General features: G+C 42.1%; 1 protein-coding gene across 3 annotated transcripts in view; it reads left to right on the top strand.

Annotated features, from left to right (window-relative positions):
- rspo2 (R-spondin 2) overlaps nucleotides 1–12,760 on the top strand; it is a gene marked incomplete at both ends in the record, with an annotated part of 52,681 nt that extends 39,921 nt beyond the window's left edge. For 2 of the 3 annotated variants that reach the window (XM_083990214.1, XM_083990212.1), the window contains one exon: nucleotides 12,645–12,760. In XM_083990214.1, coding sequence (XP_083846340.1) covers nucleotides 12,645–12,760 — 116 coding nt within the window. The remainder of the gene's footprint in view (nucleotides 1–12,644) is intronic. The other variant, XM_083990213.1, reaches the window with a different exon arrangement.
- Between the last annotated feature and the right edge of the window lie 2,477 nt (nucleotides 12,761–15,237).

The raw sequence follows: 15,237 nt of genomic DNA, 5'->3' as shown, positions 1-15,237 counted from the left end.
CTCTCCTCTCCTCCCCTCTGTCCCCCTCTTGCTCCATCTCTGGTGGGCATCTCTATAGAGACATCACGGCTTTTAATTACAGCTGGTGATTCAGAGAGAGGCTGTGGCTTCTGACCCACTCATGTCCATGAGCTTGGACCCAGTGCACAGACATGCAGACACAACAAAGTAGCAAGTATAGGCCTGTTGGCCGTTGGCTGTGTGTTTGTCTGTGTGTCTGGATGTTTTTCTGTGTGCGTGTGTGAACCAACAGTGACAAATACAGGGGGGGATGCAGACTAAAAACAGAGCCATTATAGTGGTAAGTAGAGGCCAGGGTAGCTTACTAAGGCTGTAGAGCCCTACTCTCCCATCAACACAAAAGAGCAAAGGTGATGTCATAGATAGGCAATTTACTGCAACTAGCCAACCAACTCCTAAAGTGTTACACAAAGTGGGCAAAAACGTATTACTGTGGAAACATGGCATTGATATATTCTGATCTAATAAGTCACCTTTTTGTAAACACTTACTTTGGTTCCTCTTCTTGTCTGCGTTTTGATGGTGTACAGACTGTTTCTGTAAAGCTTTTCTACTTCAACACTTTGCACAACACTTATTTTCATTTGCCCTCTTAACAGTGGATAAACATTGATTCAAGCAGCTTTTATCATACAAGATTAGACAAATGTGCTTTAAAGTAACTTCAGTCCCACTCTAAACCCCTCCGGGGGTTTAATAATTATCATTGTACAGTCAGGTTGTACCCTCAAATATAGATGTAGCAACTATTATCACCATATAACTTATAGATTTGTTTTTCTATAGACTGTTGCTGAAATTTCACACAGTTGTTGCTCCAGTTTAATAACTGATTCATTGTACATATTCATTTTAATTGATTTGAAAGTAGTGAAATAAATATGTCATATAAATAATATACTGTATAATAAGTTTACTTAACTTGGGAAATTCACATATGACAAGTATTTTCCCTTGTCTGTAGTTGCTCAGTATTTGGATTTAATTCCTTCACATTACTTTTCAAAATGCATTTTTAAGATTCTTTGAGTCTTCTGTCATCTGAGAAACTCCCTGTCTGTTGCCTTTTCGGTGCACATAACATAATGGCTCTCCAAGGACAATCTCAAGACATGATTAAGTGGTTGGTGTCATGAAACTCAACCCATTCCAGGTACCATATCAAATCCCTTCAAACATAAATGCTCCTTCCCGCTGGGTGGCAAGGTTCAGGACCGTAATCCCAACAGGCCTTGAGACAGTTCTTTCGGATTAGTGGGAGCTTAACTCTCCCTTTGATTTGATTCCTTTCTCCTTCCCCTGCTGCATCTCTGACAGATGCTGCTGCCTTCTGGAGTACACAGACCTCTCCTCTGCGAGGTGAGACCCTGAAATGACCGTTGAAATTGCACTGTAATCATACACAGCTAAAAACAACAAGAAAATGTCTGCCATATGCCTTAAAGCCCTCTGTTTGTGTTTTAGTGAGTTGAAGGGGGATTATTGACAAGAGCGGGGAGAGCGCTGCCTGGATAGAGGAGCTGAGTGGCGTTGACTCTTATTGCCTATGTCTGTGATCAGATCTGTCAGAGCCACTCAGCTGTCCGTCTGCCTGGTGTTTGACAAGTGTTTGATGCAGCACAGGCCTTAGAGAGGATCAAGCCCTTCCTGTATTGGCTTTACCTCTCTCAGGAGCTCTGTGAACACATCAAACATCACCCCTCCCACCCTGCCCCCGTCTTCCGCCCCTGAACTAATGAACTATTTTTATCAAAAAATATGTGCAGTGTGTTGGATCATCAGAAGAATCTGAACAACGGTGCCCTTGGAGAGTTAGCAGAACAATCAAAGAAAACAAGAAAGCGCCAGCCAGACTTGATTCCCTCATCACTGACCATTGCACGGGGATTGCGCCATGATCCTGATGGCCCCTGTCTCTGTTTTGGTGTCTAAGCCCGTCTGACTTAGCTTGGCTCCCCTCTCGTTAGGGCCTGGTCCTGTTTTGGGACAGTTGTGCTCCATGTCCAAACATGTGAGGGATTTCCTCCTGGAGACTCCCAGTAGAGAGAAGGGGGGATGAAAGGACTTGTGCAGAAATGAGATATAAAGAGGGAATCATGCTGGACAATTTCCTCCTATATCCTCCCCAGTTCCCTTCGAGACCCACAGAGACCAGGACGATGCACACCAGGTGGAATTAGAGAATGAACATGCGTGTGCATGAGCACGCACGCTCCAAAATACTAAACAAGAGCAGATATAGTTGTGCACATGCACAGTGGAAAAGGTGACTGTGTGGATCACAGATGGTCACTTTGTTCTCTCCTCATTTAGCCATAATATTTCATCCCTCCTTAGTTACTGTTGCTACACCTGTCAAGGCTCCCTCCTCTTTCATGGCACATAAACCGTTCACAAATAATCTTTGCAGATTCATTGCTAAAAGTTCTTAGTAATTCACAGATGACAGATATGACAACTGTTGCTGGCAGTTTTATTAGCTGGCCAGCTAACAGAGCTAATGTTAGCTTCAAGTAAATAAGTCATAATCCAGATGTTCTAGTTGTGGTCATTGTAGCCTGGAACTCCACAAATGATGTTATTGATATGCATCTTGGCTTTGGAAGTAACTCTGTCCCTAGGTAATAAGCTTGTTAGCTATTGAGAGCAGCTTACTTCAGGCACGCACTGGTTGGCTGAGTGTATGCCAGTAGTTTACAGTGTTGACAGTTTACTTATAGAGACCCTCATCTGCCCCCCTCAGCCCCCCACTCCCCCACCTTATAACCTCAGAGTTATAGTGCAGAAAGCCTCTTACTCTTAGTGTAACTTATTGCGCTCCCCCTCACGACTGTGTGTGAATTTACAGCCATTTTATTCCGCTCCAGAAAATGGTGTGTTGTAATGCAGCGGGATTCTACATGAAGACCTGGTGGCTCATGGGTTGAGGCTGAGCTGGGTAAATCCCAGAGCCAGGGCCCTTCGTTGGGGGTTGACCCTCCCCCCACCCCCCGGTACCTGAGGCTCAGACTTAAAGTATACTCAACAGATTCTGGAAATGCAGATTCACCCCCACAGATAAATAATAAGTGTTCCACATGTTTAATAGTGTTGTTGCAGGATGTGCTTTTCACGATGCGGTATCCTACTGTAGGATGGGCTGCAGGATTAAAGAGAGAGGGGACAATTGGTGAAGTCCTGTAGAGTAAATGTGTTTCATTCTTTCAGTCAACACATGGAAAGCCTGGTCTGCTGTAAGAAGTTAGAATGTGTTAAACCAACTTTTTATAGCTCTAGGAACCATATAGGAACTATACTGAGCTGCAGTGGCAAGTAACAGTACGCAAGTGTAGAGACTTGAGGATGTAGGTGACATTTATCAGAAGAGCTTGCTATCAAAAACTGAATAGAAGAAGACATAAATCCACGCCATATCTTGTGTCTGTTGAAAATGATTAATTTCATCAGCTCAATGCAATACACTTATCGGAAACTAAGATGGATGACTATCATAACTCTGCAAGACACTTCCTGCTTTATATCGCAGCATGTGGGAATTATAAGATGGATCAAAGCCTTTATAGCAATCTCATCTTGATATAGAGGCTGTGGAAATCAAAGTGGAGTGCTGTGACCCTTTCTATCTTTGAGTAAAGACAAACAGAGTTCACATCTGTAATAACTTCCCAGCCAGAATGATGAATTTGCTACTGTATACCCCTGCAGGTTTCCTGATCTTTGGATCTGCGGTCACATTTGAAAACCACTCCCTCATATGCTGTAGCTATCTTCAGCTCGCTCTGTCTCGGCCCCATGCATACAACAAATACAAAAACAAACAGACCCACACCCGCGGCAAGCCCTCGGGAACATCGGCGCAGAGGCCTCCCTTTGATAAGTGCTGAGCTTTATATTTTTCTCATCAGAAATGAAACACAACATTAAGCCATTCATTAAAGTCAACTAAAACTAATTATCCCTCATTTACCCAAGAGCCCGTGGGGCAGGAGAGCCCCATATACTTAAGCCCAGATGTGTCGATGAGTCAGTCGGGAGATAGCAGACCGCAGAGGGGGCTGCTCACTTCTCTCTGAGACCTGTGGTTTCAAGGCGCATCAGGCCGGTCGTGATGCCTGTTCACTGCCTGGCTGCTGACGTTAGCCTCGTCGTGACACCACGGCCTGTGCAACACAACAAGGTTCCATTTAGCAGAGAAAAAAAGTCAATAATGATCCGTTATACGCCTTAATTCAAAACTGAAAAATGAGGAGTGACTATCATATACCTCATGAGCTGGCACAGGTTCTAAGTTGCGCAGAGACTGAGTCACATAAACAGCAGGCTTCCATTCAAATGACCCTTTGTTGCTGCAGGGGGCGACAGCACGCATGTAGATTCCTGCTTTTAAGTTAAACTTTCAAGTCTTTACATTTTGGCAGCTCCAATTGGAAGTGGGAAAACTGTAACAGTTGGCAAGATGTCACAGCCCAGAAACCATATAACGTCATGTGATTTAACTCCTCAGACTTAATTTCTTCTTCTCAGTGTCTGGTATACCCCCACCAGACATTTCGAAATAATGGCTCAACCACTTTACCACTAGGATGATGAAATCTAGCCTTTGTTGCTCAGACCAGTTGTCTCAGCATGAGGCATCTGCTCACTGCAGTTCATGTTTGTATGAACCTCTTTCTGCGTGTGATGAATGTGAAGCCGTTACTAGACACTGATTTGGGCAAAAAGGTTACAACAGTGACGGGAGGGTATACACCCTGTTGAACCCTCACTTTGCAATTTAGGCTAAAACGCCATGCAGGCATAATTTCTCCTGTAAATCATGCTTAGCACAGCTTTAAACTAATAAGTGTTACATGGATTGATAAGAAACCATCTGGTCCTGTGTGGATCTACTTTTTAAGTTTCCCAAATCAGAGCTGAAGTATCCTGCAAAAGTCTCCTCACAGCTGTTGTAAAAATGGCAGCCAATGAAAAATTCAACATTTATACATGGTCTACTAAATCTTTTGTCTGTTGTTGCGAATACTGATAGCTAGAGCAGAAAAAAGGAGTGTGAATGTGAAGAGTTGCAGCGCTTATAAAAATGTTCTTGTTTCCTTTCATTTGACATTTGCGCTTTTTATTGTTTTCTTATACCATCCTCATGTACAGTGGCGTAATGCTGTCTGATTGGACACAGATTATCTTGGCATGCCCTTACTATGATTGATTACATTAATTAATATTCCTGGACTTAGAGCAATATGTGCAGTCACCTGGACTAAGGATAAGCTGACTGTAATACCTGCTTAAATACCTGAATACTATGGACCGACTGTTCGATAGACCACAATGTCCCATCATCTGTTTTGAAGGCTTAGTTGTACTATGACTTGTGATAGAGTTGGACTAATTAACAACATATTTATTAATTATAAACAAACATTTGTGTGATCTTTATAGAGTTTTTGCTTTTGTTCAATACCGAATATTAACCAGAGATGTATTTAGGGAATTACAATACAGTTGCATCATAAAAGTTTATTTTGGAAACCTGAGAAATCATAACCCAAGTTTCCAACTTGGAAATCTGACATACAGTAAGAGATCCTTCCATTGCATTTTCCCCTGTTCCCGGTAGGAAGAAGTAGTCCCTAATTTTCCAACATTTCTGAAACACTGTGTAAGTGTTTTAAGTGAAGGTATGGTGGAGGAAACAGTTCTGGAAGCCAGACCTTACTTTGGAGTTTTTTTGGACATTGGCCTAATTTAACATCTGTCATGGAAGGTTTCTACTTGATAACCTACCTCTGAGCACTCCAGCCAGAGGTGGTAGCTCCAGACAGCACAAGGGAACAGTTACCATATTGTGAAATGCAGCAGAGCATGACTTTGAACTCTGGGTAGACTGATGGAGAAGAAGTTTAATGTGCTGGGTCATCATCTGCTCTGTAACCTTCCAGGGCAGGTTGTGGCTGCTCCTTGCTGGTGTGATTGACCTTCTCCAGAGGGGGAAAATAGCACGCTGTCTGCGCTGACCATCGGCCGTATTAATCACCGTGTCAGTCATGCATGTTTTTGCCGGGGACTACTCCGCTTAGAGACGTTAATCTCCGAATCAGGTTTTCGCTTTAACTTATTGTCAGTGAAAAGAAGCATCAAAGAGTGGAGCGGTGAGCTAACCTGCTTTTTTAATCTCCGCGCAGATCCTCCACTGGGTCGTAGATGAGAAGATAATGACCGACCTAATCCCAACATTAGCTTTTTAAATCGGAATGTGTATGTTTTAAATCATTCTCGCCTAGCAGCGCGGTGATAGTAAGCAGAGCATGGGGGAAAGGGAATGACAGAATGAAAGAGTGAATGAAAGAGTGTGATCCAGAGTAACCTTGTTAGGGCTAAGTGACACTGTGCAGAGAGCCTCTTGTCAGTTGGTTGGCAAGATGAGCTTCTTGTAAATGATTGTCCTCTCTGTCAAAAGGCTGATTTCTTTTTTCCTACATCTGACGTCTGTGTCTCCTTCCCACTTGTTTTCTTCTCAAACGCTGTAGCTTTTTTCACTCTGTCCAGATCCGAGTCTGTTACAAATTTCAGTTTTTTACACTTTAGCTTTATTTTCATCTGTATCATGTTCTCCTCTTCCTCTAAAGTTGAATCAGCCTGCTGCAAAATTTCCCTTCAGGCCAGACAGCAGCACAAAGCGCCATTAAAAGTTTTGGCCTACCTCTGGCCTACGCCTTAATGAACTATGGGTGACTTGAGGTCATACAAGTGTGTCCCACCTATAAATCAAGCGAAAACTTCGTTCAGCAGCGGTATAGATCAGTGTCAGCGTCCGTAACCTTTTCCCAGACAGAGGAGTTGTCGGTGTGTGAGTAAAGAGAGCACTGGCTGGCTTCAGATCCTTTCCCCTTCACAGCATTATAAATGTATGTGTGAGGAGGCCCTTAATGGCTGCTAATCCAATTTCTGCCACTGAAATCAAATCTCACTGGCGCCAGTAGTTCTCTCCTTCCCTCACAAATAATGGCCTCCGCTTTGGCCTGTTTATGAAAAAGACGAGCCGCCAAAAATTCCGGCTTTACCTTCCTTAAGTCCACCCGAATCTTCTTCAAAATTGTTTGGATTTTTTTTCTGCCTCCTTTCCCCCACCCCCTCCCTTTCCCCCCCGCCTCCCTCCTCTGTGTCCTACGAAAGTTATTAATTGACCGTCTGCGTCGAGTGGAGGGATGGGGTAACAGGAGAGCAAGGGAGAGTTTTCAGCAGTATAGGATCCCATTTACCGTATGTCTTAATGCCTTCTCGAGGTCAGCCATCGATTTTTCTCAAACCACAAGCAATGGAGATAAGATTAGGCCTTCAGTTCCTGCAATGCCGTCGAAGCTGTTAGTGGATGAAATCACTTGGCCTGCGCCGACAGTCGGTGCGTTGCTCTTTTTTAGCAGGTCATGGCCTCTGTGATTATAGGGTTACATTTAGTTAACCCTACAGAAGCCCCAGGTTTCCTTTCTCTGGTTGAGAACTCTTCAGTGACAAAAAAAAAAGAAAAAGAAAGAATAAGCCTGATTTCAGAGGAATACGACACTGTTTCATGACGCAGACTTTCTCTCATGTAAACTTATACATTTTCTTGAGTTTGGTCCCCTTTTCCAAAACAAAGATATTAGCTTTGACACAGATGATGGGAGCTTTGGCTTTGGCTTCCTTCCCCCTGGATATGGATTTGACTGATTATCTTTCAGTGCATCAGTTGGACAAGTAGTCATATTGCCGTTCCGCAAGGAGATATTATTCTGGAGTGCAAGCCTAATAATATGATACGTATAATAGCGCTTAACTCTTAGTTGGATCTTCACCATGCAGTCGGCTCAATTATTGCTGAGAGCTTCAAATAGCATCGCAGGGACACGAGGAGAGGAAAGGGAAGAAGGAGAACGATGGGGAAGAAAAGGCAAGAGCGGTGGATCCCGACTGGCTTTGAGAGGTTATTGAGGACCGTCCACCACAGTGCGTGCAGAGGAGTTTAATATTTCTTTGCTCTCTGGTTTGGCGGCTGAAAAGATTGGAAATGACACTAAGTGTTTCTCAAGCTCACATAGGTGATATAGAAACTTGCAATCACTGATGCACTGGCATAAAGAGCACGTATATCATTCACACATGCACATGCACATCCACACACACACACACACACACACACACACACTTGCAGATACATAAAAGAATTCCTCAAAGGTCATATTTGACAGCGGTAAACAACCGCCCCCACCGCAGACTCTGCTTCTGATTCAGAAATACAAAACATTTTGATTTGCTCTGGAGATTTTTTTTTTGTTTGTTTGTTTGATTTACTTTTAATTCCAAACATCAAGCTGGCAGAGGAAGATGGTATCTATGAGGGGAAAACTAAACATTGGTGAAATTATGGTTTGTTGTAGTGATAGTAAACGCAGCCAGAACGGAAAGAAAAGTATAAAGAGGGATTATAATTTTCTGATAAAAGCCATACTCTTGATTTGATCCGTACCGTGCCAGTTACGACGTAAAACAAAGACAGAAAAATGATTTGAAACCTACTGTGCCTTCCAAGACAAAATTATCTTTACATGCTCTAAGATTTATGAATTTGTTCTTGGTTTTGAAAGCAATTGAGATGACTTAATCATTTCTTTCCAGGCAAATTAAACTGTTTCCTCTGTGAACCCTGGTAATCAGCTTAAGTGATTACATCGGTCGTAAATATGAGATGATGAAAGCTCAGTGTTCAGAGTGCATACTGCCCTGAGGAAAGACTAAATGGGAGTTCTTGGGTAGATATGATAGACCATCTCAATAGGACTGTATCAGATGCAGGGGGAAGGGGCTTGTGTGGGGATTGGTTGCCCTCTAGCTGTCAGCACCGAGATTGGGTTATGAAATATGGTCCAACATTTGTGAGGAGCTGAGTTTATAGTGTCATCAGTTAGTTTGGGGGAGTTTGAGCTGAAGGTGGAAACACATAGATAAAGCTGTTGCAGTACAGAGAAGTCTTATTAGTATTCAGTTTCTGCAGGAAAAGTGGTCGATCATACCAATCTGGACTTTGTGGGTATCTTCTTATCAATATAAATCTTTCAGGAAGAGTAAGAGTAATAGCCTGTGATGGGTAAATCTCCTGCAGGACTGGAACTGTCAGCGCTCCTGGATATTGTACAGTATCTTTACATTATCCAGAAACTGGTCATTTTACAAGGGTGCAATTTAAAAGTAATGACTGGAAAATATCAGGGATCAGCATAGTATATTTTGGTTCCCGCTATAAAGACCTCCATAACTTTGTTTTGTATATTCCATATGTAGCATGATAATTTGACCTATACGCTTTCTTGACAGCTGTTATCAACTTACAGCAAAAAGACTCAACAAGGAGCAAAAACAAAGCTGCAGACAGAGAACAGTGCAGAGGGAGTGAGGCTGAGGGGAAAAAAAGGGACTTGAAGTTTTCAGATGAAAAGCTTGTAATGCTTTAAAATCTTCATTTCATGGTGTTTTTAAGCTGATTAGAGCTACACACTACCAGCACCACCACCACTCTGTCCCCCCAGAATCACTGCCATACAACCTACATAATAGCTTATAGATAAAAATTCTGTTCCCTTTAATCTTTAATGTTATGTATTAATTAAATTATATTTTTTCATCCCCATTCTCTCTGGCAGGTTTAATTTGATAGAGTCCATGTTGTATAAAATGTTTTCATGAATTTCCACAGCAGTGGACAATAAAGATTTTCAATTCAATTCTTCAGGTGTCTATCTATATACTTTGTAGATCTAATTAATACAATTTAAAACATAATTGAAATGTGTCATTTAAAGCTAGTGTAACCACATTAAAATACAATTCCCGCTAAATTTAAAAGATGAGATGACAATGAGATCTGCTAGCCTTTTTATCTTTAGCATGAGTGATGTGACTGGATCAAAGCTTAATTTGTATCAGTATGAAATTATTTATCAGTGAAATTATGAAATCTATGTATTATACCTGTTGACCTCAGTAGCTCAGTCTGTGCTGAATTTATTTCTTCGCTGCAGTTCTGTCCGTGTGTGTGTGTGTGTGTTGTGACTGAGCACTGTTACAGAGAGCGTAAAACTCTTTGGATTACAGATCTCCTGCCCAGTCCTGATCTAGCCAGGAAAACTACTTTTTTAACTTAACTCTCACATATTTATTTGTGTTTTAAGCAATTGCTGTAAATGCAGGCCTTTTCAGTTTAAATGCAGCCTTGCGTCCAAGGAATGGCCCATGAGGGCTTTGCCCGTTTCAGAGGGAGTTTAATGCTGCACAATGTACTTTATTGCCGTCAAATGTAATTCATCTTGAGTTGATTGCTCTGAAAGCCATGTTTATCAGGCACCTAGCAACACTGTTTTGAATGAAAATTACCTCTTTAAAGAGCAATTAGGAAAACGAACCTATAGGCCAAATGCCTCTCAGCTCCAGATTTACTTTAACAAACATTATCGTACCATAAGTCACGCAAACAATCTAAAGTGGCATCAGCAAAGCAAGTGTACAAAGTCCACTCGTAATACGTTTCAATTGAAGGGCATGAGATTTTGGGTGGAAGTGATGTGAAAGTTGCTTTCACAGGGAGAGTTTAACTGGGAGCTGTGTGCGAGAAGCTTTATTACCATGGCTCAGATTGGCAAAGTGACTCAAAATAACAAGATTAAATTAATTGCAGGAAATAGCTCTAAGATGGTTTTGATGTTTGCATGCATCTGTATTATTCATTGGGAGACCTTATTAGCAGAGCAATATCTTGCCCTCTCATGCGTGTCGGCTTAAACGAGTGAATATTTTCAAATCTACCTCACAGTGTCAGCCTGAGAATGGGAAATAGGTCTTTTGTTGGGGTGCTTAAAAGGCCACCGCAACGCCAGCACTTATGAGAAGGCAATTAGAGATAATGCCACATTTTACACTCGTACCTATTTTTCGTGAGAGAAAAAGCTTGAACAAGTGCAAGCAATAAGACTCAGAGTGAGGCAGCGAAGGCCTGCGTTTCAGACTTGTTTTTCTGTAGCACTTTCCTGTGCTTCCCCCTCAGCGAACCATAGCGAGGCTTGTTTCTTTGTGTTCTAGATCAGGATCCAGATAGCGTCTCATCATCCAAGCCTTACTCTACTTTTCCCCCCATTAGATTTTCTTTTCCCTTAAATTCCCTCACACTCACCCGCCTCCCCCCCTCCCCTCCTCGCACACATACATCTCGCACACACACCTCGTTATCTTATTTGTGGCCTTGGCAGCCAGATTGTTGCTTTGTGGTTCGGTAGCCAGAGTTTTCTCTGTCGCAGAAAGCCGTGGGTGCAGAATCTCCACCACACAAGCTTCCATAAGAGTAGGAAGTCAGTTCCCAGCATGCTTTGCCCATCGCAGTGAAACCTGGGATGTATTAACCTTGGGCTGGGGGGCCTTTCCAACTTGGAAAGAGAGTTATGCAACTTCCCATAGTTATCTCCCCTCTCCATTGCAGTGACAGTGAAAAGTGTTGCTCTGAACAGACAGTTTTTTAAAACTGAGTTTCAGTCCAGGTTGGAGCAAACAAGGACCTGATATGTGATGTTCCCTCATAATGTATAGGTTCATTTTCTTTATGTAATTCAGTCTTTTACATTGGCAAAAGTTACATAGCATAACATAACATAGGGGCTTTTCAGAAACCTTAAGCGTCATCAACTTGCAATCCTACGGATTCTTTTAGGAAACTTGCAGTTGAAGTCGGTTTTTCTTTTTCCAAGTGTTTATCTTTCTATTCCATCACCTTTATCAAATTTAAGTCTTGGTTGGTGTAATAAAATCCAAGCTCAACTCTCAAATCTTCAGTTCTCCAGCCCAAAATAAGCAGGTTGAGTTCATGAGATCCGCCACCACAGCAGTCTGTTGCATGACTGTGCTTTTATACGTAGCCCTGTTTTACAGAAAAATCAATGAAGTGAAGCTCACAGGTCATTAATCTGTTGCTTTAAAACCAAACCTCTGCACCCATCAATATGTTGCATCACCCTGTCAGTGGCTGTTTTTTTTACGCAAAATATCATGTACAAATGAAACACAGCATCAAAAAAAAAAAGCTGTCCCAATTTTGAGCCCGACTGATTAATATTCAAGTGTGAGTGCCATGATTAATACCACAGCACCGTCCCTGGTGCACTTAAAGCAAATGTGCTTAGAACAGCACCAAGCAGTTGCCAACAGTCTCTTTATAGTAAGGCCAGGTCAATGAGGTTATGAGATGAAGCTGTGTTTCTGACAGAAACACAGCTCTGTGCATGGAAGAAAAGCCCTGCATGAATCTCATCACAAGTAAAAGAAAAAAAAGAAATCATGAATTCCTTTTTCTTATGCAGGCAGGACTTAGTGGTACATTTTTGTTATGTAAAAAAAGGCAGAGAAATGATTGTAAGATAGGTGGATTACATGATAAGCGACTGGTTTTATAAGAACATCATATAAGCATAGTGTTAGCACAGTAATTGCACAGTTACTGAAGGTACCACACAATAACTGATACAGGATCGTGGTCATTACTTGGAGAAGTGTGAGTATAGCGCTGAGTAAAAGGCTCACCATTTTTCTCTTATTCCCTCTTTTCCCAGGTGGCTCAGGGAAGCACCGACCCAAAGAACCAAAGAAGAAGAACAAGCAAAGGCTGCGGTTTCGGGCCCAGAACCAGCACAGCGACCACTTGGCCTCTGCGCGCTCCAGCCAGTGAGGGACTGAAACTACCCCATTGAACAAAGAACCAACGCAAAGCTGCTAGCCGCTGCTGCACCCATATTCTGACCGACGACTATCACGAATCCCACCACCACCACCACCGCCACCTCCTCCCCTCTCCACCTGCCTCCCAGCCCTCCCTCCCACCTCCCCCCCCACCCCCCCACCGACCGCGCACCAGGACACGGCCATGACTCATAAATCTGTCACTGCGAAAAAAATATATGTGTAACGTAGGATATCAGTATCAACACACTAAACACATGCTTCATGTCTCCGCCTCCCGCTGCTTCTCCCCCCTACTGCAGTGACCAGCCAAGTGACTCTGCCCCCCGCTCCCCTGCCCCCTATACCCCAACCACCCCACCCCACCCCTATTCCCAACCCCTTGCCTTGTGGACCTTCACAGTTGACATTACTGAACTCATTTCCCATCATTAACAATGTCATTAACCCATCCAGGGTGATGGAAGATGGACGGGCAAACCAGAGACTGTGGAGACGGGAGAGCTGGATGGAGGGAGGTGGATATTAGAGGTAGTGAGGGAAGCTAAACCTGCTCGCCAAAATGCAGGAGGTGGGGGGGAGGCTGAACCAGGGAGGATGAACAAAAGATGCAGGATGAAGAGGCAGAAGAAATTAGGCTGAAACAAATGATGCTGATGGACAAGAAAATGGCATCTTGAACTGAAAGAGACTGTTTTTTGTTCCTATATTTATGTCAAAGCTACCCTCACCTTCCCTCTAAATGGAGACAGAGTGTTCCCATGTGTGGCCTTTATGTTATGTACATTTTTGAGAGTAATATTAAAGAAATTACCATGCATAGTTGCAAAGTATTTTATTCTCAGCACAAACTGTTTACGTTCAGACCGCTTTATGCTCTAACTGTATAGTGTGGATAAAAAAAAAAGAAGAAATTTAGTTGTTCGACTAGCATGGCAACAGACTCATGTACATAGTTTATCTAATTATGAAAGCTTATTACTGTATTTTCAGTATTGACTCGTTCACCGTTCTAAATGTTTTAGAGATAAAAAGGTTGTAATACCAAGCTACAGATTAAAATGATTAAAAAACAAATAATAAACATAGCCGCCACATAGCTATTTCATTTATATGGTATATATTTGATTTATTTATTAATTCTATTTTGTACTTTTTTTTGTTCAGTGAGAATTTTGCCTCATACTGTTACTCTTATATGCTGAAATATTCTTTGAGTTCCTTATAACAGTGCATATCTTTAACATGTGGAAAAGGTTTCTGTCTGATGTCACGCAAAGTGTTGTATTATTCATTTGACCTCATCTACTGATTTCTATGTTTTAAAGAATAAGAAAAAAATGACAAATAAAACCATGCTTTGACATATTCTAGGTTTAATAATTAGGATCCAGCAAATGTATGGTCATAGGACTGCATATGTGTACATTGTGTTTTATTAAAATACACTCCATGTGACTGTATGATGAAGCCTTCATTATTGTCTATGGTTATAATATATGTGGCTAAACTCCGAATCTGCTGTTTCCTTGTCTCACTCAGTGTACAATTATGTGATTTCGAAAACATTTGTGAAATCCATCATGTCGCACTGCATGACACAAGCTCTGCCTCCAGCCAAAGGATTGGATATGCTCGATTGGGCCTTAACTGCATGACGGCACTGTTAAGGGTTTGTAATTCACTATGACGTAGCCTCATGAATGCTACAAAACCAGCGCGTGTCGTTGGTGGCTCATTCATTTCCACCATCATACTGTAATGCCCTAACAACGTGTATTTGGCGGTGACACTTGTCTTTCATCACGCACACACATTCGATCACCTCTTTATGTGATGCACGTCGCACTTATTCACTTTTATGGTCCTCAAAACATCAAAAAACCACTTATAAAAGTCTTATATGAGCAAAGAGAAAATGTTTTAATGCAAGTCACGGCTAATTTAGCCCAAGATCCACACTGTATAATTATTATCCCAAAGGAGAAAAAAATCCAAATCTGCCAGACAGCTCATGGATGCACAGTAACAGATGAATTACATTGTGTCACATATATATCATCCTGGGAGTCACAGACCACAGTCTTCCTGCTCTGGTTAACCCCCCAAAATCACACATGATATTTCCATAGGGAGCCCGTCCGTGTTGAAAAATCCCATTCTCTCTGTGCTCCGTCTCTACCTTGAGGCCTAATACTCTGCAGTTTTAAGTGCCTGAACATCTTTCACAGGTGTTCAAAGCAGCGCGGTGTATGTTACACAGGAGGCCCTTCATTTTCACAGCTTAACACTTCCACTGTGACAGTTATGCTATGGAGTCCTGGAACTGACAAAAAGGTAGTAAAACTTTTTAAGACAAGTCAAAAAAATATAACTGAATACATCATAAATAGATATTATATATAAAGCTACACTTTTAAAGTTAACTTTCAACATTTAACCTCACCCGCAGGTGCATGTTATGTT

Source organism: Trachurus trachurus (assembly GCF_905171665.1).
Source record: "Trachurus trachurus genome assembly, chromosome: 16".
Classification (NCBI taxonomy): domain Eukaryota; kingdom Metazoa; phylum Chordata; class Actinopteri; order Carangiformes; family Carangidae; genus Trachurus; species Trachurus trachurus.
This window is presented reverse-complemented; position numbering and strand designations above follow the sequence as displayed.